At 40.4% G+C, this 21,953-nt stretch overlaps 2 protein-coding genes across 2 annotated transcripts; one reads left to right on the forward strand and one right to left on the reverse strand.

Moving 5' to 3' along the window:
- The first annotated feature begins 2,218 nt into the window (after positions 1–2,218).
- Positions 2,219–15,557, forward strand: PLCXD1 (phosphatidylinositol-specific phospholipase C, X domain containing 1). The gene is made up of 6 exons (XM_009078498.1): positions 2,219–2,347; positions 5,545–5,681; positions 8,865–8,993; positions 10,091–10,246; positions 13,790–13,973; positions 15,265–15,557. Exons 1-6 carry the CDS (start codon positions 2,236–2,238, stop codon positions 15,555–15,557), a joined length of 1,011 nt encoding a protein of 336 aa, XP_009076746.1. The 5' UTR covers positions 2,219–2,235.
- Positions 15,558–17,710: 2,153 nt separating this feature from the next.
- GTPBP6 (GTP binding protein 6 (putative)) lies at positions 17,711–20,463 on the reverse strand (the record flags this gene model as incomplete). Its single annotated transcript, XM_009078499.1, has 4 exons — positions 17,711–17,989; positions 18,294–18,446; positions 18,756–18,904; positions 20,255–20,463. Coding segments are annotated over 4 exons (653 nt in total), but the record flags the coding sequence as incomplete, so codon positions are not given.
- Positions 20,464–21,953: the final 1,490 nt, after the last annotated feature.

Genomic DNA, 21,953 nt, shown 5'->3' on the forward strand with positions numbered 1-21,953 from the left:
CATGCCTGCTCTGGGGGTGCATGAGTGGCTTTGCAGAACTTTGGGGTATCAGACAGCCCCAAAGACTCTGGACAGGGAGCTGCAGATCCCAAGGATAAGAGGAAAGGTAATGCTTGTAGTTAGGTTTCTAGTCTGCATACAGGACCCACGTAAGTGCTGCCATATGCTGGAGTGTTGCAGCCTCACAGCTCTTGTCAGCTTCAGAGCTGGAGAAGGTGAGAGACCACTCAGTCCTTTGCAACTACTGAACAGCAAAGCTGTTTTAAGCACCTGCAGGCCCTGTCCATGCTGAGGCTACATGGTACAGAGACTAGAGCAGAGCAGCCATGGGTGAGCAGTGGTGTGCAGTCTGATGAAGCATGAAAAACAGCAAAAGGCAACAAAAATAGCTGCAGACATGTTGTCTGAACAAGGGGTCTGCAGTAGTCAGGAGCTTGTCATGTTAAATTGCAGAGTCAGAGGAGGGATAAGTTGATCCACCTGATATCTGAAAGTCTTTCCAAGTGTAAGAAGAGCAGATATAGCATATAGAAACCATTTCTTTATGCAGGGCAAAAAAAGATCCACACCTTTTTTTCCTAAATAAATCTATGGGCATTTTCCCACTTGACTTTACACTAGGCCCATCAAATGTTTGGTTTTTAAAGTAAAGAGACAAAGGGAGCAAGAGAGTGTTTAAACAACTTCTTTCCTGCTTACGCAAAGGCCTTGTGTGTATGGATAACCTCAGAGGCAGCTGCTCTTCACCAGGAGAAAAACACCAGGTTACACACTGGACACGTGCAGCCTGTGTCACTGCACCAGAGGCGCCAGGCATTTCCCTCAGTTGACATGATTCCATTCACTGAGGTGGTTGCACTCAGAGAGACCAAGTCAAAGACACACTGAAGGCACAGCAGGGCAGGCTAGGTGAGCGATGCCATGTGCATTGGCAGGTATAGAAGCAGATTGTATCTGTTATGTGTGGTATGGACATAAAACTTAGGAATGCAATTCCTGAAGTTGCCTTTCAGATGACCCTATGTGACTGCCAAAAAAGAAAAAGCTATTGCACCATGTTTAAGGAAATGCTCTTCATATAAGCAGTGTGGCTCACTTGCACATTTGGTAAAACCAACCACCTCCTAAAAGCAATCTGAAGAATACTTTTGGGAGAAGCAATCTTAAGTGAATGAGCTGAGGTGCAGCAAAAGGGGCCAGGGACCAGTGAGGGTGTTTGCAGAGCACAAAACCTGCACAAATAGATACCTGAGTGCGATTGCTCTAGTAGACAAGAAGGAATCATTCACAGTGAGAGCTTTTTAAAAAAGGATTAAAAAGGAAGTTGTGATACTAATTTAGGTAGTCACAGCTGTGATCCAAAAGAAAGTATCCCACTAGCTGTGAAAAAATTGTTTAGCCTTGAAAATAGTGAGAAGAAGGAAGACTTTCATCTCAAAACCACTACCTGAGCTTCAGAAACATCCTAGGGAAAAACCAGCCCGAAGCCGTAGTAGACCCTGGTGGTGACCATGATTTCTCATCTGGGCTGCATCCACTTGCACTCCTGCATGACCATAGCAAATTTTTGTGGAAGGTCCCATAGAGGCTTATATGCAAGAAGAATGTTTCCAGAATAGTTTGTAGGAAGGCCTGACCAAATTGAAGTGCTTGTGATCAAGGACTTAGAGCACTGATAAGAACAGACATCAAGAGATCTTCTCAAAACAGGGAATAAGGAGCTGAAACTTTTCCCCTTTGATGCTAGAAGCCATCATGACCTGCAAATCCAGTGTTCTGACACCTTTGTAAAGGCTTTTCATAGAGGTACTGCTGTGGCTGCTGAATTGACCCTGGGACTGCAAAGGGTCAGGGAACAGATGTGGTTTCACACTGGAGGTAGGTTACTCCTTGTGATTTCACAATAGCTAATGTAGATACTAATTTCTCCATACAAGTGAAACTGCACATATTTGTCTTGGCTCTGTTTTTTCTTTTAGTTGGTCAGTTTACAGCCTGAAGCTGGAACCCTCCCTTGGCATTGTGCTGGGAGACAATGTTATCAAAGGAGCGTATGTCATGGCTAAGGAGCTCTTGACATTTTGCCTCAGGTCCTTGAGAGAAGGGTTGACATTTTTTGGCACCTATAAATCCGTTCTGCACAGGTGCTATGCCAATAATTCAATGGCACTACACAGAATGGCTTATTCTTTTTCTTTTCCCAGAACACCTGATGAAGTCCCAGAGCAGGCACTAATGGAAGGCTCTTTGCAAACCTTCATTCACGTGTGCCATGAAAATGGTCAATGGATGTCACAATTACCAGAGGAGCTCTGGGATATTCCCCTCTATAACTTAGCTCTTCCAGGTAAAGATTAACTTTTGTTCTCTGCTGTTTTGTTAGCTAGTCATTTAAGCATTGGAACATCCTGTTTGTCCCATTTCAGGATGGCTATGTTTATTATTTGGGTCAGTGTGTGGGAGAAGGGCTTGGGTGAGGGTTTGTATGATGTTATGTGCATGTGAATATTTTTAGTCTGTAATGCTTGGGGTTTCTTGGAGAGGAGGGGGAAAAAGGATTTTTTTAAAATTTTTCTTTTTTGAGGGAAGGAAAGAAAGAGCATCGTCTTTCCAGATCAGTATTAATAATCTGAGCATTTGCTTATCTGAGCAATGGTGAGATTCTCCTTATTAATTTTTGCCACTTCCTATATAATAAACTGGTTCCAAAAGGAGAGAAATAACATTTTACCTTATTAATTGTTTCTTTGTACTGTTTAAAAGTGACTGTGAAGGTATGACTAAGGAGCACTGACTCTTTTAATTAACATGTTTTTATTAGTGTAGGCTTTGACTTTTCTACATGATCCTGAATATAAAAACTGGACTTATCCTATTAGGTGTAAATGCAGTTAAGAGATACATGTGTGTCATTATACTTTCTTTGGTCATATTATTGCTTCTCTCTGCTGCCTTGATTTCCATTCTGCCCAAAGAAGTTATGGTATAACCTGCTTTCACTGGCACATGGGGAGTGTAGGAGAATGTTTTATGTAGGCTACAGGATCATAGGTCAATTTTAGTAAAGACATATATTTAGAGACAGTGTAAAGTCTTGTCTTCAGTCGGTGGAGCCCTGGGAGGACCCAAAAACTGTAGTGTTTTGAGGGTTTTTTTCTGCCCTTCATGAATGAATGGAGTGTGGAGTTTTGATTAAAATTGAAACCCAGGAACATTTTTCATGGTCACTTCTTAGAGATGAGATTTGAATTGGTGTTAACTACAAAACAAGCACAACTCTGTTTAAGATAAATCCTATGTAAGAGGGCCCAGGACAGATGTTATTTAGAAAAAAAATCTAGATTTCTTACTTAACCATCAAAAAAAGAAAAAATATATATCTATCTTATGAGAGAAGAAATAAGGTAATAGTCTCCTCTTTTTTAATTTCTATTTTGTTTCTTGTTACTCTTGCAAAAATCCTTCAAAAAGTAGCACATTCAGTGGGGTTGGGGTTTTTTGGGGGAAAAGAAAGTGTGCTGTTTCTAAAAAGCTTTCACAGTGGTGTTTCTTGGAGACTGTAGAAAGCAGAGAAGCTGCTGATGTGTTGTGCCTTTGAATTCCTGGCTCTCCTAACAGTGACCTTGTTACTCTTGCAAATGTTTGTTGTTCTTATGATTATGACTACACGGAGAACAGGCATGAAGAAAAGGTGAAGAAGTTGAAGACTAGCCCATATCAGCAAACACTGGAGGATTTTTGCAGAAAGTTGCAGGCTATTAACTTGGAATATTTTGGTGGCTGTCCAGCTGACCTACAAAACTAATCTAGCCCAAGTCAGAGCAAAACCAGATCAAGACCAACCAGGTCAAGACAGTTCTGGCAGGTTTTCAGAGGGAGCAGTGACTGGGGGAAACCCAGTTTGGAAGTTTATCTCATAGAAGTCATGCAAGAGACATGACAGAGTGCATTCTGAAAGCACCGATGAGACAGAGGCAAGTCTCAGTAATTAATGTTGTGCTTGCACCGGATTCGGCGCAGTGCTGCTGGGGAGGTGTTGCTTCAAGCTCTGAAGTTACCTGGCTTGGTGCTAGCTCACTATCTTTGCATCATATTTGTTGTGTCATGGATATGCCCATCTTCCTTTCATTACTGTAAGTCACTGACATCACAAGAAGGCTCCTAAGTAAAAGATTACTATTCGTTTGCTGGTTGGCATCAGTAGATGCAACACCCATCAATGGAATCCTGCTCATCTCTCTTGGACTTGGGCCATGAGTATTTAATGGTTTGATTCTAAGACAAACTTCTTTGATTGCATGTCCTCAATATCGATCTTCCATCTGCAGTGAGATTGGTTTGGGCATTTAAAACAGGAAAATAGATGGAAAATGGATTTTAAAAGGCAAAAAACATGAGCAAGACATTAAATCATTATTGACAGTTTCAAAGAATTTTTCTTTCAAACCCAGTCTTGTCCTTTTTACTTTGTCTACTAAAAATGTTGCCATTGGCACCAGTAAGACTGACCATTCAAGAAAGCAGTTCCCAGCACCAGTGAATAATTTGTTTGACATAAGACTTAAAAAGCAAAATGATGTGCAGATTCTTTGCAGATACTCTGTAAAAGATCTCAGCAAGTCACTTCACTGAGTTGTTAGCAGCTCTTATTGATGCTTAATAGACTGGAAAAAAGAATGGAACAGAAAAGCCAGCAAAATCACTGGTTGCCAGTCCTGAAGAAATTGTGAGTGGCAATAGTTTTGTCTAAACATGATGCAAGAGATGTGTCAGATTTATTAAGACTTCAAAGAAATAAAATATTTGGGCAGGCTGTACTTAGCTCTGATGCTTAGCCTGCCCCTGTGTAATTTCCTGCACTGGAAAGAGGTCATTTCTGAAGCCCATAAAGGTGAATTTTTTTCATCTATCAGACATAAACTTAGACTTGGATTTGCCTCTGAAACCTTCGAGCACCCACCTCTTTCACTGTTTTTGATGGGGAGGTTGGGGTTTAGTTCAGGAAGGCATTTTTACCAGATATTTAATATACAAATGTTTAAAGTGCCAAGTTAGGAGTTGGTCCAGTCAAAGGTGTAAGAAGATGAATTTCTGCTTTCTGTCATATATTCCTGTGTGTGGATGATGGGATTGGAGAAGGAAATCCTGCATTTGGACAACTCTGAAAACAGGACAAATTCTAGTAAATTCAGCCTTCTTCTACTTATTCTCTGAAAAAAAAAATAAGTGGGCTTTCACATCAAGATAATTTTATTGTGGTTTGAGGCAAACAATGATGTGTAGTTTAGATGGGGAATGATTTATTGAAAAAATAAAGCCTTCCATTCACAGGGATTTCACATTAAGCTTATCATTGTCAGGTGATTAACATCTGTAGAAGAGCTCACCTTTAGGCATAACTACACAGGCTGTCAGACCATACAGGTGTGTGATTTGGAAATGGGGGTGGCATGTCAGGTGTGCACATGCAATATAACCATGGAATGTGCTATTCAGTAGTTAAGAAATGACATTTTCTCTACATTTCTTTTTGGTGTTTTACAGGGAGTCATGACACTATGACCTACTGTTTGGATAAAAGCTCTGCAGTTAGTGGCAATGAATCCAAGCTGGTGAAGTTTTTAAACAAATGTATGCCCTGCATTGTGAATCCCATTATTATGAAGTGGTCAACAACACAGGTAACTATTGTTTAGTGTTCTCTTCATGCCTTGGCAGGGTTGAAGCTTGTGCTACAGGGCTGAGAGTGGCTGTGCTGTCCTGTGCACAATGACAGAATAGCCTCCTGCCCAGAAATCTGTGCTTTCCTGAGATGCTGTGCTTGCATGTTGTGTTTTAAGCCCAGCCAGCAATTCAGCCCCACACAGTTGCTTCTCACACCTACTGTCTGGAATAGGGGAGGGAACTGGAAGGATAAAAGTGAGCAAACTCATGGGTTGAGATAAAGACAGTTTATTAAACTGTAAAGCAAAAGCAAAGCATGCAAGCAAAGCAATGGGCAAGCTTCCCATGGGCAGGCAGGTGATCAGCCATCTTCAGGAAAGCTGGGCTCCATCACTTGTAAGGTGACTTGAGGTGACAAGTGCCATCACTCTGATGTTCCCCCACTTCTTTTTCCTCCAGCTTTATACGCTGAGCATGATTCCATATGGTGTGGGATATCCCTCTGGTCAGCTGGGGTCAGCTCTCCTAACTCTAAACCGTCCCAACTCCTTGTGCACTCTCAGCCTGCTCGCTGGTGGGGTGGGGAGACAGGCAGAAAAGGCCTTAGCTCTGTGTAATCACTGCTCAGCAATAATAAAAACATCCCTGGGTTATCAGCACTGTTTGCAGCACAAATCCAAAACACAGTCTCATACCAGCTACTATGAAGAAAATCAGGTCTTTCCCATCTAAACCCAGCACTTAGGGTTTGAGATAGTTGCTATACATACCTGACCATCTTTTGTGGGGAAAAAGCATGTACGTCAGGTGGGGATGATACTTAAAGATATTGCTTAAAACTGATCACTTGGTACTAGAAATAACATTTAATATTGCTGTAATCAACAGAGTTTTTTCTCTTGCACCTTGCTCAGAAGATACTGCTTGCCATTTTTACTATCACTGTTGTGTGAGATGTCAGTTGTTTTTCCCATCTGTACCCAGCAGCAGAGACAAAAATCTTGTTGAAGGGAATTTTTTTCCCCATAAAGATTAAGAGGATGAAGGTGTGGTCCCTCATGTAAGATTTAGTTAATATTTTTAAATGTTCACTATTAAGCTAGTAGTTATTTCTTTGTTCCTCACAAATGCATGTTAAAGACAAAACTGGGGATCATGATTTAAGCTAGACCTTAAAGAGCTTACATTCTTCCAAAGAACAGACTTTCCTGACATCAGAGAAGTGCCAAAAATCTTTTTGCTTTTGTTCTTATTGAAGGAGTAGTTAATTATTAGGGAACTAACCTGAATAATTGATAAATGGCAATAAGTATGCCTAAGCTTCTTTTGTTGTGGTTGAGCAGCTCTGGTAAACTGGAGTCTTAGGCACTACCAGGTATTGGATATGTAAGGGCAGTGATGAGTTGATGTGCTTTTTTGCTTTGGGACTTGAGCCAATGAAAGATTTAGATACCTCCTAACTTGTGGGTTTCTGGCTGGTGAAGTGACCCTGTTGGTGACAAACAATCTCTTGACAACATTATAGTAATTTTCTGGTCTGAACCCAGCGGGATGAGCGGGAAGTGGTGCAGTGCTGATAGGAAAGAGGCACAGCTGCAATCCTGCCCCTCCTTAGCTCTGCGGTGCTCCAGTTACCTTTGTGAGGAGATGACTCCACCCATTGGCATCCAGAACAGACATCAAAGAGTCTACTGATGGCAGGACCCACAGGTTCCTGGATGGCCTAGTACCTAGGAGGAGGTGCCTAGCTTGAGCCCCAGCTGCTACAGGTGTCAGCCTAGAGGGCCAAATCTTTCCTGCACAATGGCTACATGACTTCCACTCATGCCCTGGATGCCTGCTCTGAGATTGCAGTGCTGAGCAACATTGCTCCCCAAGGCTTCCTCTTAAATTTTGCCCTTTGAGGGCAGGGGGCAATGTTCACACAGTCTAATTCTGTACCTAAACCCAGGTGACTCATTAGAGTCTCATTTGTCTTGTTTTCTCATGCAGTCAACAGAAAGAAATTAATTCATGTAAAGGGCAGTTCAGAGCAGCTATTTCATCTGGTGCTCTTTCTGGCCACAAAGGTTATGTATGGCCTATAGCCATATAGATTTCCATCTCCATCATGCTCTGAGCAAAGGGACATGGATTGCCCCTTCAGCTGTTCCAGCCTGGTGGAGGCACAGCAGGCACAGAGCCAGTGCACCACCTGAACCCAGGGCACGTGGGGCTGGGCTGTCCCAGCCTGGGGAGATAAAATTCCTGTCCAAAGCACAGGAAGTCAGGTGGTTGAAGCTAGGCAGGGTGAGCATCCTGCCATGTGTCTTAAGATCTGTTTCAGCCCTAAAGCTATGAATGTAGTTATTCAGGAGCAATGCCTGGTATTCATTTAGATATTGTTGAATTCTTTCTGACTTAAATCAGTCTTGCAGATGCCTTTTGAAACTTAAGTCTTGTCTGGTTGAGTTGTCTGGAACCTAAAATTTGTTGCAAATTGAAGTGAGGCAAATTCATGTTTAAACCTATTTAATTAAATTGATTCTATTTTCTTCTGCAAAGAGAGCCTTGATAGAGGTAAAAGACATGTCATTTGGGGCTTTTTGCCCCAGAAACAACCTTATCACCTATTCCATTCAGCCATCAAATCCAGTGAAAAAGGTCTGAGGGAAGTGGAAATGGAGGACTACCTGTGTTTTGTAGGACTTTGACAGCTTAATTCAAACTTTATAAGAAAGTTTATTTTGAAAAAGAACAATATCCAGTAGTTTTTTCTATTTTTGTTTTTCCTTCTGTTGAGGATGAGTGAGCTCCACAGAGACAACCATGGTAAAGCCTTTGATCTAATAAAATAAATACAGCATTTCTAAGGTGCTGATCCTGCAATTGTTGTTCTTATGAATAGTCTTGTGAAGAGCTATCATGTATTTATGCACAGGTTAATGGATCTTTAACTTTCAGAACAAAACCAGTGCAGCAGTCTCAAAGTAATTTAATCTGTACCTGCAGTATATACTGCAGGGTAATTGGAATCCCTCTTGTCAGAGAGTAAAATACTTCAAAGTTGCAACTTGGTGCTATACAGTGACATTTTAAAGATGAAAGACCTGTGAAAAATGTCATAAGGCTAATTTTGTACTCCTTTTTCAGCTTTCTAAACTAAAGAAATAAATCTCTTTCAAGCTCTCAGGACCTTTGCCTTCTGTTTCACTTTTCAGGTCTTGACTGTGACGCAGCAACTTGAGGCTGGAGTTAGATACCTGGATTTCAGGATTGCCCACAAGGCTAATGATCCATCTACAAATTTGTACTTTGTGCATATGGTTTACACAACTGTCACTGTACAGGTATTGTTCTTGCCTTCGGCTATAAACCCAGTGCTGTTTCTTTTATTTAAGAGCCATCATAATCTGAAAATGCTGACCCAAGGTCTTCTGAGTAGGTTCTCCTTATGAGGTGACTTAAAACTAGAGAAAATCAGCAGGGCTGGAAATTAGTTTCAGCAGCTGCACGTGATACTGGAGCATCAATCAGTTCCTCATCCTCCAGCCAGAGTTGTTGTCCTTGGTCTCCACTGCCTAGCCCCTACCAAGTGCCCAGTGTTCTGGGATTTATCCTGTGTTGTCCCAGGATGATACCCAGGGCAATCCCATTTCCCTGGTTAGAAGTTATTAAAGAGAAGAATAAAATCAGAGAAACACCTATTTTTCTGAGGAAAAATTGTTTCACTGAAAGACCAAGAGACTTAATCTGGATCCCATGATCAAATTACTGTCAGCTGCTGTGAAGCAACTGCTGTGAGTTGCTCTTTGCATGTGCTCTGTCACCGCGGAGTAGTTTACATCTCCTTTCCATTTGCTGTGACCTGTACAGCCAGGCACAGCCAGCTGATGCAGCTTTTCATTTGTAGGGTAACTGGCTAAACTTCAGTTTCATGCTCATGAGTGCTGAGATTTCCTGGTGACTGGCATGCTCATGTAAACAGGTAGATGTAGTGCCTGACTACCCTGATAACTGTATGTGGTCTTCAGGTAGTTGTCATTGCACGTACCGAAGGGGCAAAATGGGTCCTGTTATATTTAAGCAAGCACAAAACTTCTGCCTCTTTCTGAGTTTGCCACATCTTCTGTCCCTAAAGATGCTTGGGGAGTTGGGTTTACTGCTAATGTGCCTGTAGGCAGTAAGAGCTACATGGATATTATCAGCATACAAAGCTCTTAAGTATAGTTAGAGCCTCATCCAGAACAAACCAGCAGAGACCTGCAGAAAATGGGTTTTCCTGGGGTGCATTGTAGGCAGTCAGATATCTGTCCTCCAGAAACCTACCTGGATTTTCATTATTGTGATTGCAAGTCTATTCCACCATCAGTGCTCTGTTGGTTTTATGTCCTTTCCCCTGTGTAGCATAGATAACTTTCTAATTTGCCATGATTTTCTCTTGTAGGATACTCTGTGGGAAGTATTAAGGTGGTTGGAAACTCATCCTCAGGAAGTTGTTATCTTAGCCTTTCGGAATTTTGATGGATTGACCAAGAGACTTCATTGTCATCTTGTTGCCTGTATAAAAGAGGTTTTCAGGTGTAAACTCTGTCCCAGAAATGTAAGAACGAGATCCTTTTTTTCTCCATTTCCAAGAATGGTATATTACAGGGAGATCTTTGATTCCAAATGTTTAGATATATTCTACTTTCACTGTGTTTTTAACCTAGGAAGAGTAACATTTTCTGCATCAAGGATAGGTCTTTGCTTAATAAAATTGAGGAGATAAAGCAAACCTACATCTGACAGTGTGGAGGAGGGAATTAAATTTAACTGCCATGTCTATTGGGTTGAGGGACAATAGTACAGGCACAATGTCCTGGTTTTAGCCAGGATGGAGTTAATTTTCTCAGTAGCTAGTGTAGTGCAGACACCTTGACACACAACGGTCCTCCACTGTCCTGGCTGATTTTTCAAGGAAAGGAAAAAGAGAAAGGAAAGGAAAGGAGAAAGAGAAAGAGGAAAAAAGAAAAGAAAATAAAAGAAAAAAGGTGTTTGTGTGTGTTATAAATATAGTCCCTATGACATTTATAGAATTTAAAGAATTCATTTTCTGCCTTTTCACATCAATAATTATAAATTAATTTTAATGCTATTTACAATAGTTTAGGTTGGAAGTGATCTCTGGAGGTCATCTGGTCCAACACCACCATGCAAAGCAGGACCAGCTTCAGAGTTACATTGGGCTGTCCTGTCCATTCTCAAATATCTTGAAAGATCTCACAACCTTTCTATGCAACATCTAATCCAACATTTCACCACTCTCACAGTAACTGTGTTTTCCTTCTCTATCTGATCAGAATCTCTCTTGCTGTCTCTTGTGTCTGCTGGCTTTCATCCTCTGCTGTGCAGATCTGAGGAGTCTTGTCTACAGTTGCCTGTTAGGTATTTACAGACAGCAGTAAGACCTGTGCAGTCTTCTCTTTATCCATGCTGAAGGGACTCAGGTCCCTCAGCCTGCCCCTGTGTGTCACGCTGCAGCCTCTGCTTGCTCTGGTTGCATGCTGCTGGACTTATTCCAGCATGACAATGACTTTTTTGTACTGGGTAAGCCCCAGCTGGAGACAGTACTTGAGATTCAGTCCCACAACTGCCGAATAGACGGGAGAACCCCTTTTCTTGGCTTGCTGTCTGTGCCTTTACTAATTCAGTCCAGTTTACAGTTGACCTTTGCCATGTGGGCACTCTGCTGGCTCATGTAGCTTGATGTCTGCGAGGGCCTCCAGGTTGTTTTCTGCAAAGCAGATATCTGTGCAGCTGCCTTGAGTCTGTCCTGGTGTGTGGGGTGGTGCAGGACTGTGCATTTGCCTTTGCTGAGCTTCATGAGGTTTCTGTCGGCTCATGTCTCTAGCCTGTTGTGGTCCCTCTTAACAGCATCTCTGCCTTCAGTGGATTTCTGGTGTTGATGACTTTCTTTCCTAGAGCTGACCTTCCAACCAAGCCTTTCAGTCACCCGAACCTCCAGAAAAGCCTTAATTTAAATAATCAGAAAATATTTGATTGCTGGATTTTAGAAGCTGAGATTTTTAGCTTCCTCTTTTTTTCACAAGGTGTGGGAGCTTTTAGTAGTTAAACAATTAACATTTCAAAGATGCAGAGGAACAGAGGGTTTTCTCTGGAGATGTGAGTGGTAAAGGAGAATGATGACCCTGTTTGCGATTTAAATTCAGCCTTTGAAGCTGTTGTATCAGTAATGGGTGAGTATTACCATTTCAAAGCATTTTGTACAGCAGAGTTAAAGTAGAACAATTCTCAGCAAAACTAGGGGATTGTGAATATTCAGGCCTCAGCTGAATAACTGAAGACCTGAGTGACACTGTTTCCTTGTTTCCCAAAATAACTTAAGTGTGTAAGTCATGGATGAGCAGAACCATACCAGAGAAGATGGTCAGTTTTGCTTTCAGACTCATGGCCATGTTATTCACTGCAGAAGGGGCAAGCTGATTGTTGGATGAAGGTGTTGAAAGCATGGTTTGAGATCACTTGTCTGAAGAAAGAACATTTCTGTGTTGTGTCCAGGGAGAGGGAGGAGGAGCACTGGAGAAAAGACAAGCCAAATACTTCCCTTGAGCAGGGAGAGTTTATTTCTGTGAGGTCTATGACCAGCAAAATGGATCTCACCATTTTTGCTAGTGGTACCACTGCAGGTCAGGCAGCTGTGGGGTTTTTCAGGATCACAGATTCAGATTTAACATCAAATATCCAAGTGCTTGTTCACTTACTCAAAAATAAACTGCTATCTACCAGCTTTCAAGGTTGCATCTCCGTCACTGTGCACATAGAAGTGTCAAAGTATTTATGAAGCAAATGCTAAGTTGAGGTCTGTATGTAGTACTGGCACAGGCCACAGTGTGACAATATTACATTGCATTTAAAATTTTAATTGCCTTAACTATTCAAGGTGTCTTCCTTTGATCTGGATGACTAGGGTTTTAAAATCCCTTGTTACACATCTACAGTTTCATTTCTGTTTTGTTTGCAAAATAAGCACCTGTGCTCATGTACATATTTCTGATGGCTTTTTTAATTTTCTTTTATCCCACACCTTTTTTCCTTTGTTTGTTTAGGAGGTTCCAGTTTTAGAAAGGCAGCTGGAGTGGCTTCAGTCACCCACGGAGTTTTGTAGTCTGAGTAGCTTGTGCCTTAATTTTGCAGTATTTTCTGACCTATTTGGGGCTTGCATTCTTTCTTGGATGAAGTAAGAGGGATTCCCATGTTCATTCAACCCTTGGCTTTCTTCAGATATTTACATAAGTAATTTTCCACTGCCTTTGGCTTTTATTTTAATTAATAAGTCAATTGGAACATCAAAAAGCTACAATTTCCTTTTCACAAGCAACAGACATAGCTTTTAACCACAACATTCTTAGAAAAAAACAATGTCTGTTAAATGTGTTTGTTTTGCAAATGAAACTAGCCAGAGGGTCTCAGTTCTCTCCAATGGTAACTCCTGAGGGCTGGAAAATGTCATTTCATGTTGAAACACTTAAATTTAACAACCTGTTTCAGCCCACCTGTCTGTCTGAGAAGGTTTGTGACTCACCTCTTCCTCTCTCTCAGTTCAAGGTGTCTGGAGCATCCCAATTTCAAAAACTTTCCACTTAGAGAAATCAAAATTAACATAGCTCTTGGAAACTGACACTTAGTCTTACCAAGTTTTACGGAGTTCAGTTTTCTTTAATGGCCACAGCACCAAGTTTGCATTGATGTGGGGCATTTGCTTCTCTTTGTGTGCATTCCTACAGCTGGGTGTAGAGCTTTGCCCCCTTGCCTCCAAGATGGTCTCTATCTTCCTCTCCCAACAAATTTTCAGCAGCAGCTCATGCACAAGGGCTGACACAGGGATGGTTTCCTGTTGTGCAGGTGTAAGACCTTGTGTTATGTACATTACCACAGCTGAATTATTTGAGGAAAGAAGGAATTCGATGAAGTCTCCAGGCTCCTATTGCCCCTACAGCTTGTAACCCAGTCCATGGCCTACTGGGCTGTTAGTTTAAAGGTTATCTGAACTGAATCTGTGCCAAGACAATGTCACACATCAGTATTTGAACTTTGGGAACACTGCTGTGTTGCTGACTCCAACCTGGGCATGCTTCCCTTTTAGGTGGAGCCAACACTGCGGACCATGTGGCAGCAGGGCCACCAGGTTATAGTCTCCTACGAAGAGGACAAGGAACTGGAGAAGCACTGTGAGCTGTGGCCTGCAATCCCTTACTGGTGGGGAAACAAAACATCCACTCGTGCTCTTATCCACTTTCTGGAGCGCATGAAACGGATGGGCCGTCCAGGTAGGCACAGGGGGTTGCCTGGAGGAAAGAAGGGGCATGTGCAGCAGTGCAGAGCAAACAGGAAGCTGAGTGATCGTTGCCTTACAGGATTACCTGCTTTGTGCATGCTGTGTCCATGACAGCTGAGTGCTCTGCCCATGGCTGAGTGCAGAGTTTATCTTTGGTGGTGTGGATACATGTGTCATCGTACGTACAGGCACAGACTACACAAACTGTGGCAGCAGCCTCACTGGTGTGATCCCATGGAAAGGAAGCCCTCAGCACAGACAAGCTTGCTGGTGCTGTTGTGTCCCTGTCATGGGCAGGAGGCTGCTTCCTCTATCTGGTGCTTGCTGCTTCAAGCAGCACAGATGATGAGAGAAATCCATTACACCAGCCTCGTGAAAAGAAACCCCTACAAGGTTTCTCTCATAGGAGACCTTATCACTCTCTACAACTAGTTGTAGCAAGGTAGGGCTCAGCCTCTTCTCCCAGGCAACTAGTGACAGGACCAGAGGAAATGGCCTCAAGCTGCACCAGGGAAGGTTCAGGTTGGACATCAGGAAGAATTTTTTTACTGAAAGAATGGTTAAGCATTGGAACAGGCTGCCCAGGGAGATGGTGGAGTCACCACACTTGGAAGTGTTGAAGATGTGACTGGATGTGGGACTTAGTGCTATGGTTTAGTTAGCATGGTGGTGTTTAGTCAAAGGTTGGCCTTGATTATCTTGGAGGTCTTTTCCAGCCTTAATGATTCTGTGATACCAGAACAGTACACGAAGGGTGTAGTTGCACCACTAAACAGCAGTGCACAAGCATGCTGGTGTAGTATAAGCTGACAAATTCAGTTCATAACCTCAGACAGCTTCTGATGTGAATGTATGGGGTGATGAATGGGAGAGCTGTTCCTAAGTGCACTCCCCAGCCAAAGGAAAACACTTGTGTGGGTGTATCCTGGGTTCCCATCTGTCGTGGGGGAAGGCTGAGCATCTGGAAGCAACTCTTACAGAAACAAACATAATTTGTAGAGGAGGACTAGTTGGTGGAGAACCTTTAGACTGCAGTGAATAACTAGACCAATTTAGCTAAAATGGAATGGTTTGATAACTGAGCTTGACTCAGGAACTGTTTACTACAGTATGCAGCTGCAACAAGGGGAGAAACAGTTGTAGGGATATGAAACAAAACAGAGTGTGAAGTTAGTATTTTAATGATTCCCACAGGAACAAGATCTGGAGCTAATGCAGTGCTGAGCAGTTTCTGTTTTCCTCAAAAGAATATTTAATGTGTTACTTTCTGATTTATGTTTCAGAAATATTCTTTGTAGCAGGGATTAACCTTACTGAAAATTTAAGGTATATTCTCCTACACCCATTTGGATCATTGAAGAAAATGACACTCCAGAGTCTTCCAGTCTTGAAAATCTGGATAAAGAAGCAGTGTCCAGGACCAAAAAAAAAGTGTATTAACATCATTGCTGGAGACTTTATAGGAAACAATGATTTTGTCAAAGATGTGATAGAACTTAACACAAAACTTAATTACCCATTGCACTGTCAAAGTAAAGAGACTGGAACAAATAGCATTTCATTCTCAGATCACTGATCTCTGAAAAGTCTTTGTCTGCATTTAATGTGCTCTGGTGTAAACATCCTGAATCCAAAAAAAGGGACAACTAACTTAAACCAGAGATGCTTTAAAGACTCAGTAAGAAAAGTGCTCACAGTATCATTAGGGTTTCAAGGCCTTTTGACAGAAAAGAGAGCAGGCAGACCTTGCTGAAGTCTCAACAACTATGGTATAGATGTAATTTATTTGGAGGTGCTTTGATTCTGTAGCAGTTGGCAATATTCAAAGTCCCAAGAACTTAATTTTATTTTATATAGGACCAAGAAGGAGAAATATGTCGGTAGTTGCATGAATTATTTTGTGTAAGATTTTATCTTTCTTATAATTGTAAGGACATTCTGCCCTACTTGCAACCCCAATTCTTACTTTTATATCTGTGTGAGACTGACTTGTCTGTTTTCACAGTTTGTGTTAAACTCATAAAAGGAACAGTTTAAAAATATTTTAGCTTTATCAAAGGTACTGCATTGAGAATCCAGTGTGACATGATTGTATGTATACACCAATACATCATTAACACTGAGGATCTAGAAGGGCTGCACTGTTGTGTGCTGAGTATCAGTTGTGAGCCCCTTTACCAACAGGGCAGTCACAAAATTATTTATGATTTGTAAGAGGTTTGTGTATTTGCACACTTTGTCTTTTTATCACTTATGCCAGTTCTGCAGTGATAAAGATACCAAAAATAGGCCCCTAGACAGTTTTGTCTGTGGCAATGAAATATGTTTTATTAGGTGTTGCCAAAGTATGCCTTACAGTGAAAATAAACACAGAGGAAACAAATTCCTTAACTCAAACTGCTCTACAAATACAAGGTCTTGGCTTCTGTCCTGCTCATTTGGGGCTTCACACCTGGTCTTTTATTTAGCTATTTTAGTAGCTCTATAATTATTTTTCCTTTCAGTGAGTAGTTTTTGCTTATGTAAAAACTAAGGGGTGCTGTTTGCAATCACATATTAATTCTATTTTTCTAAATGAACTGTGCAATAACAGATGATCATGAAGGTAAGAGAAATTGCCAGCATCAGGACTAAAACAAAACCAGGCATTGTGTAAAGTTCACTATGCACCTTCACCAATATACCTCACTCTTTAGATGCACTTTATATGCAAAAGCTGACTTCAAATGTCTGGCAAGATGTTAATGTTTGCAGCAGTTTTAAATCAACTGCTACTTGCCATCATAGCTAACTCACCCCAGACTTCTCAGCATGAAAGGGTAAGAAACTACCTCTTCATGCAATCTCTTGCAATTGCAGAATACTTGGGAGTCAAAACTAAACATTCCATTCATGAGGAAGACTTTCTAAATGCTTTTTTTACAATGTTTTTCATCCTTGGTCTTGCCTCTGTACACTTCATACTGAGTTTTGTGTTATGTTACACATACTCAGAATGTATTTCTGCCTCTCTTTTGTACCCTTGATACTCTAATAAAACTTGATATCTCTCTGTAATATGGACTGAAATAGTTTTGCTTCTCCTCTCTCTGATATTGTTTTATTGGTTCCCAGTAGTAATTCATAACTTAAGTAATGGATCAGTTGTGGATGGGTTTGTTTTTTTGTTTTTGTTTTAGTGTCCTTTGTGAAAAGGCTTGCTGTACCTCAAGTGTTTTCTCTAAGAACTGACACAGTAATAGGCATTGTGGATAAACTACTGCAGGCAAGAAAACTGTATGGGTAAAAGATGTTCACAGCTAACTTTATTTAATGCTTAAATATACAAATCTGTAGGTATTTTTCTTCACTGCAGTGAGACATGGCAGTTATTTTACTTAGGTTCATGCATTCTACTTGAATATATATTTATCTGCATTATTTATATAAAACCAACAACATTTTGTTCACTTTCATTTTTTCAAAGACCATCTGAGACACCTTAACTGTAATAAATACTATTTTATTCTGAAAAAGGGGGTAAAACCCTTTATTTGTATGCTATAAGAAACTTTGTACTTTTCTGAAGGTTAATTCAGATGCCATCAAGGGATTTCCATGTGTTTGAGGTCCACAGCTTACAGCAGTTAAAACAACAGTTTTAACATGAAAAATTTAGTGCTGTCCTTGCACTTGCTGACAGAATTAAGCTCAAAGCTCTTACTGTTTCCAAAGGTTTTCTGGAACATTGTCCATTTCTAAAATGCCTCAAAAACATCAACGGAGGAAGAAAAACAAACTCTTCAACCCTGAGACTCACAGGTCGTTAACTTCATTTCACATCCTCTTAACGAGACCAGTTTCTTTTCCTAGAAAAGGATGCAGTTTCATGACAGAAAAATCTTACTGTTGGGAAAGAGGTTTTTGTATCTGCCAAAAGCAGAGCTGCCAATTATCACCTTCACCCTGGCTGTGCCGTCTTCAGGCATCACTTCCACTTCCTGAACTGTTGCTTCTTTATAGAGCCAACTGCAAAAGTAAAAGTGTATTAGCATCTTAAAGGTATGACACACTGCAAAAAATGTCATCTCTGGTTTAGGTCAACATGTTCCTAGCTAGGTAATTTAACACTTGAAAAGGTGAAGTACTTCACTTAACTTCTCCAGGGTGTCTAATGGGGCTATTTTTTGTCAATAGACCAGAAAACTTTGTTAATTATCACTGTAACTCTTAACACAGATTAAAATCAGTATATGAGTTGGAAAGTTTAAGACATGCATGACTAAAAGTTTTATATTTCTCCAAGTCCTACATACAGTTAAAAATTACTTACCTTAGCTGAGGTCCCTCTAAGTTGACATTAATTGTCAGAATCTTCTTCCCTGTTGTTGTCAGTATTTTCTTCTCTATTTCTTGTTTCAGTTCTTCTAAACCATGCCCATGTAGAGCAGAAATAGCTACAGCATTTTCTTCAGTGGGTTTATACCTGAAAGGCAATAATTACTAGCACATTTGTTCATGAAGATTAGGTTGTGAAAATATTCCAAGCACGGACCATTTAACTGAGTTACTTTACACTGGCACCTTCTACAGAGGCCACTTCTTGTATGACTCAAGTGATTTCTTTTGTAATTAAAAGATAATTAATTCTTTTAAAGACCATAGTTACATATGTAAAAGACTGAGAAACACTATTAAATGTATTCAGAAGTGTTGGAGCCTTTTTCTAGGCTAAGAATTAAAAAGCTTCCGGTACATAAGAAATGTTTAAGTACACTTAGTATCTCCAGCTTACCCTTCTATCAAATCCACTTTGTTATGAACTTCTACCATTGAGTCCAATAAATGGCTGGGAAGATTAAGATTCTTCAGAACTGATAGAACAGTTGCTTTCTGGAGGACATTTTCTGGATGAGTAACATCCCTCACGTGAACTATCAGATCCTAGCAAGGATAGATATACAGCACCAGTTAACAGGTTGTAAAGATTTTATACCATTTATGCATTGCTAATGCGTATAAGAGACTTCTCTAACCATTAGACATTACACTGTCAGGTTAGCACTGTAAAATGAACTACCAATACTGTTTCTTGGACAACAATAGAAGAAAATCTGTAGCAGCTTAGTCTTTCACTTCACAGTGAGTACAAATTACCTCCAGCAAACCAGAAACAAACCCTGTCAATCAAGCTAGTTACAGAATTCAGACTTCAGATAATAACTGATTCATTTTTCAAAGTCAAGGCTGTGTAACAATAAGGGCTTCAAAAACACTGCAGAAGAAAAAGAGTGAACTCAAAAGGTTTAGAAGAGTAATGGCTGAAAAACTGCTTCAAAACGGGGGAAAAACCCCATGCAACTTGTTAGTCTGCTTTTACACTCAAAATGTACAAGAGTATCCTTAGCTGCCAAGATACTATTCCTGGTTCTTCACTTAGAAAGCTTTATACCAAAGCTATCAGTTTCAAGTACATACACCATCATGTTTGCCACGATAAAAACCAAGCAACCAAGTTCAATATTTGCATTCAGAATGATTCATCATCTTTGCTCAAGACACTGCTTCAAACCTTTGAAAATTAAGGAGAAATAAATATCTTGCCTTTGATTTAACGCTTCAGAGTGATGGTTTCAGGCAGCTTTTGAAAGCCCATGGTGAAGTCCAGGCCTCAGAAGCATTCTGGCATGGAGCTACCACTGAATTTCATCACCCTGGGCCATACAGGCTTTTTGTTTAAATGTCTGTGTGTATGTGTGCAGCTTTACACTTTGTTACAACACAGGAAAATAATGAGAAAATAATTGGAAGAGTGTATTTGTGTCTATTACATGCTGCCTGCATCACATCACAATCACCCACTTTTAGTGATGTAGGAAACCTTAAGTTAAAACCAGATAATTTCACGGGCTTTATTTAATTTTTAACTCTTGAGAAAGTGAGCTCAGCTCACTTGGATGCACCGTTGAGATATTTAATCAGCAAAATCTGATTTATCTGGTTTATGTATCACGGAGAAGGACACACACACTCCAAATAAGCCCATTTTGAATTCTCTTCATACTCCAAATAAGCCCATTTTGAATTCTTTTCAGATCTGTGTATTTTGCACAATTTCAAGAATCAGAAAATTGATTTCTGGGAAGATATTTACCTCCTTATCTTAGAAGACTACTATGGTTAGCCAGATACTTAACTAAGAACAGCTTGTCAATTAACTCCCTTTTTTGAAGGGCAAAGATTATCTAAAATGACAGTAATTTGATTTCTCAGTTTTTATAGGCAACTACTTACCGAGTAAGCCACTTCTTCTAATGTAGCTGAAAAGGACTCAACCAGATTATGTGGAAGATCAGTCAGAAACCCAATGGTGTCAACATAAATCACTGCCATATGTGAGGGCAGATAGCCAGCATGGGCTGTGATATCAAGAGTGGCAAACAGCTGATCTCTGGGTTGAAGTCCTGCTTCCCCAGTCAAGGCTTTGATCAATGTAGTTTTTCCTAGTTACATAAAAAAAAGGACAAGATTTTAACAGCTTGTTTCAAGTAAAAAATTAATTTGTAAGGCTCAGGTGAATTGCAAGATGTAACATATACTTTCATATCTATTTTATTAATTTAAATGTAGCTTATGATCAGTTATTTATATGATGTTAGGAAATCCAAAGACAGTCTTACATTTTAGAATTCAGAATTGGGTTTAAGACCACATATGGGAGCTATGCTGTGAAATCACAAATGACCAAAGTCTGAACTGACTTCAAAGCAACCCACCCACATCTCTCACCTCTAAGACTATCTCAAGGGCACTGCCATGTCAGCATGAGGATGGATACACTTACACACTCCTCAATCCTTCTGTTGTCAAATTAAACAATTAGATATTTACTTGTTAAATTCGACAATAAACAGAAGCACTATTAATATACATAGCTTATTTGATCAGGCACTGGGATATTGCACAGGGAAGTGGTGGAGTCACCATCCCTGGAGGTGTTGAAGAGGCATCTGGATCTGACACTGGAGGATCTGGTTTAGGGTTTAGGGGTTGCAGCAGTGACAGGTTAATGCTTGGACTCCATCTTAGAGGTCTCTTCCAACCTTGATGATTTTGTGGTTATGTTTATTGGGTGTTTCCTCATGAACAAAATACTAGAGACATTCATTTAACTCAACAAATGTTTCACATTATTTGTCACTAAAGTTCTCAATATATACCCTAATGAGAGTATTTCAATTATGTGTACAAGCCTGATGTCTGTCTGTCTATCTATCTATCTATTTGAATCTTCAGTTTTAAAAGTATGGACACTTACAAAAATCATACAGTTGCACTGGCTTGGGCTGAGGTAGAGTTACCTTTTTCCACAGTGGCTAGTATGGGTATACTAGTATAATCTAAATCTTTCATTATATAACTGATAACAAAATTAGTTTGTTTTTATAAAGATGCTGAATAAGAAAATGAAATGGCCTTAAGATAACACAGCCTTGTATTGCCTTGTGTAAGCCGAAAAACCCAAAACCCCAAACCATTAAAAACCTTAAGCTTCATTTAGATTCTCTTAAGAACACATTCCAGAACACTACACATAATCCATGAAAAGCTACCGTGCTTCTTAAGCATGTTTCTCAATCAACTGCCCACTCTTCTTAATTTTCTTCCTGTGCCTTAAGCCCTCAGGGTGATCTGAACACTCATGCACTTTTCTCTACCCAGTCTGATCAAGTAGTAGAGACTCATACACAGGGACACTAACAGTACAGTCTTCAGCACTACATATACAATTTTTTTAGCACATAGGTGCTAGGCATTTCTCCAAGACATGTCGTCAAGACTGAAAAAAACAACAGGCTTAATTTGCTTTCCTCACTACATCCTAACTGACACATATTCATTGTGCAATTTAAAACCTAATTAAAATCCGAAGCCTATCCACACAGAAATGATATTCTGGCTGGAGTTTTGTCGTGGTTTAACCTCAGCCAGC

This window comes from Acanthisitta chloris, unplaced genomic scaffold (assembly GCF_000695815.1).
Source record: "Acanthisitta chloris isolate BGI_N310 unplaced genomic scaffold, ASM69581v1 scaffold22557, whole genome shotgun sequence".
Classification (NCBI taxonomy): Eukaryota; Metazoa; Chordata; class Aves; order Passeriformes; family Acanthisittidae; genus Acanthisitta; species Acanthisitta chloris.

What these genes read in the sequence shown, in the direction of transcription:
- PLCXD1 (XM_009078498.1), top strand. Translation starts at nt 2,236, where the DNA reads ATGGAAGGCTCTTTGCAAACCTTCATTCACGTGTGCCATGAAAATGGT. An exon ending in GTAAACTCTGTCCCAGAAAT is followed by an intron (nt 10,247 to 13,789) that starts GTAAGAACGAGA and finishes CTTCCCTTTTAG; the next exon opens with GTGGAGCCAACACTGCGGAC. An exon ending in GAAACGGATGGGCCGTCCAG is followed by an intron (nt 13,974 to 15,264) that starts GTAGGCACAGGG and finishes TTTATGTTTCAG; the next exon opens with AAATATTCTTTGTAGCAGGG.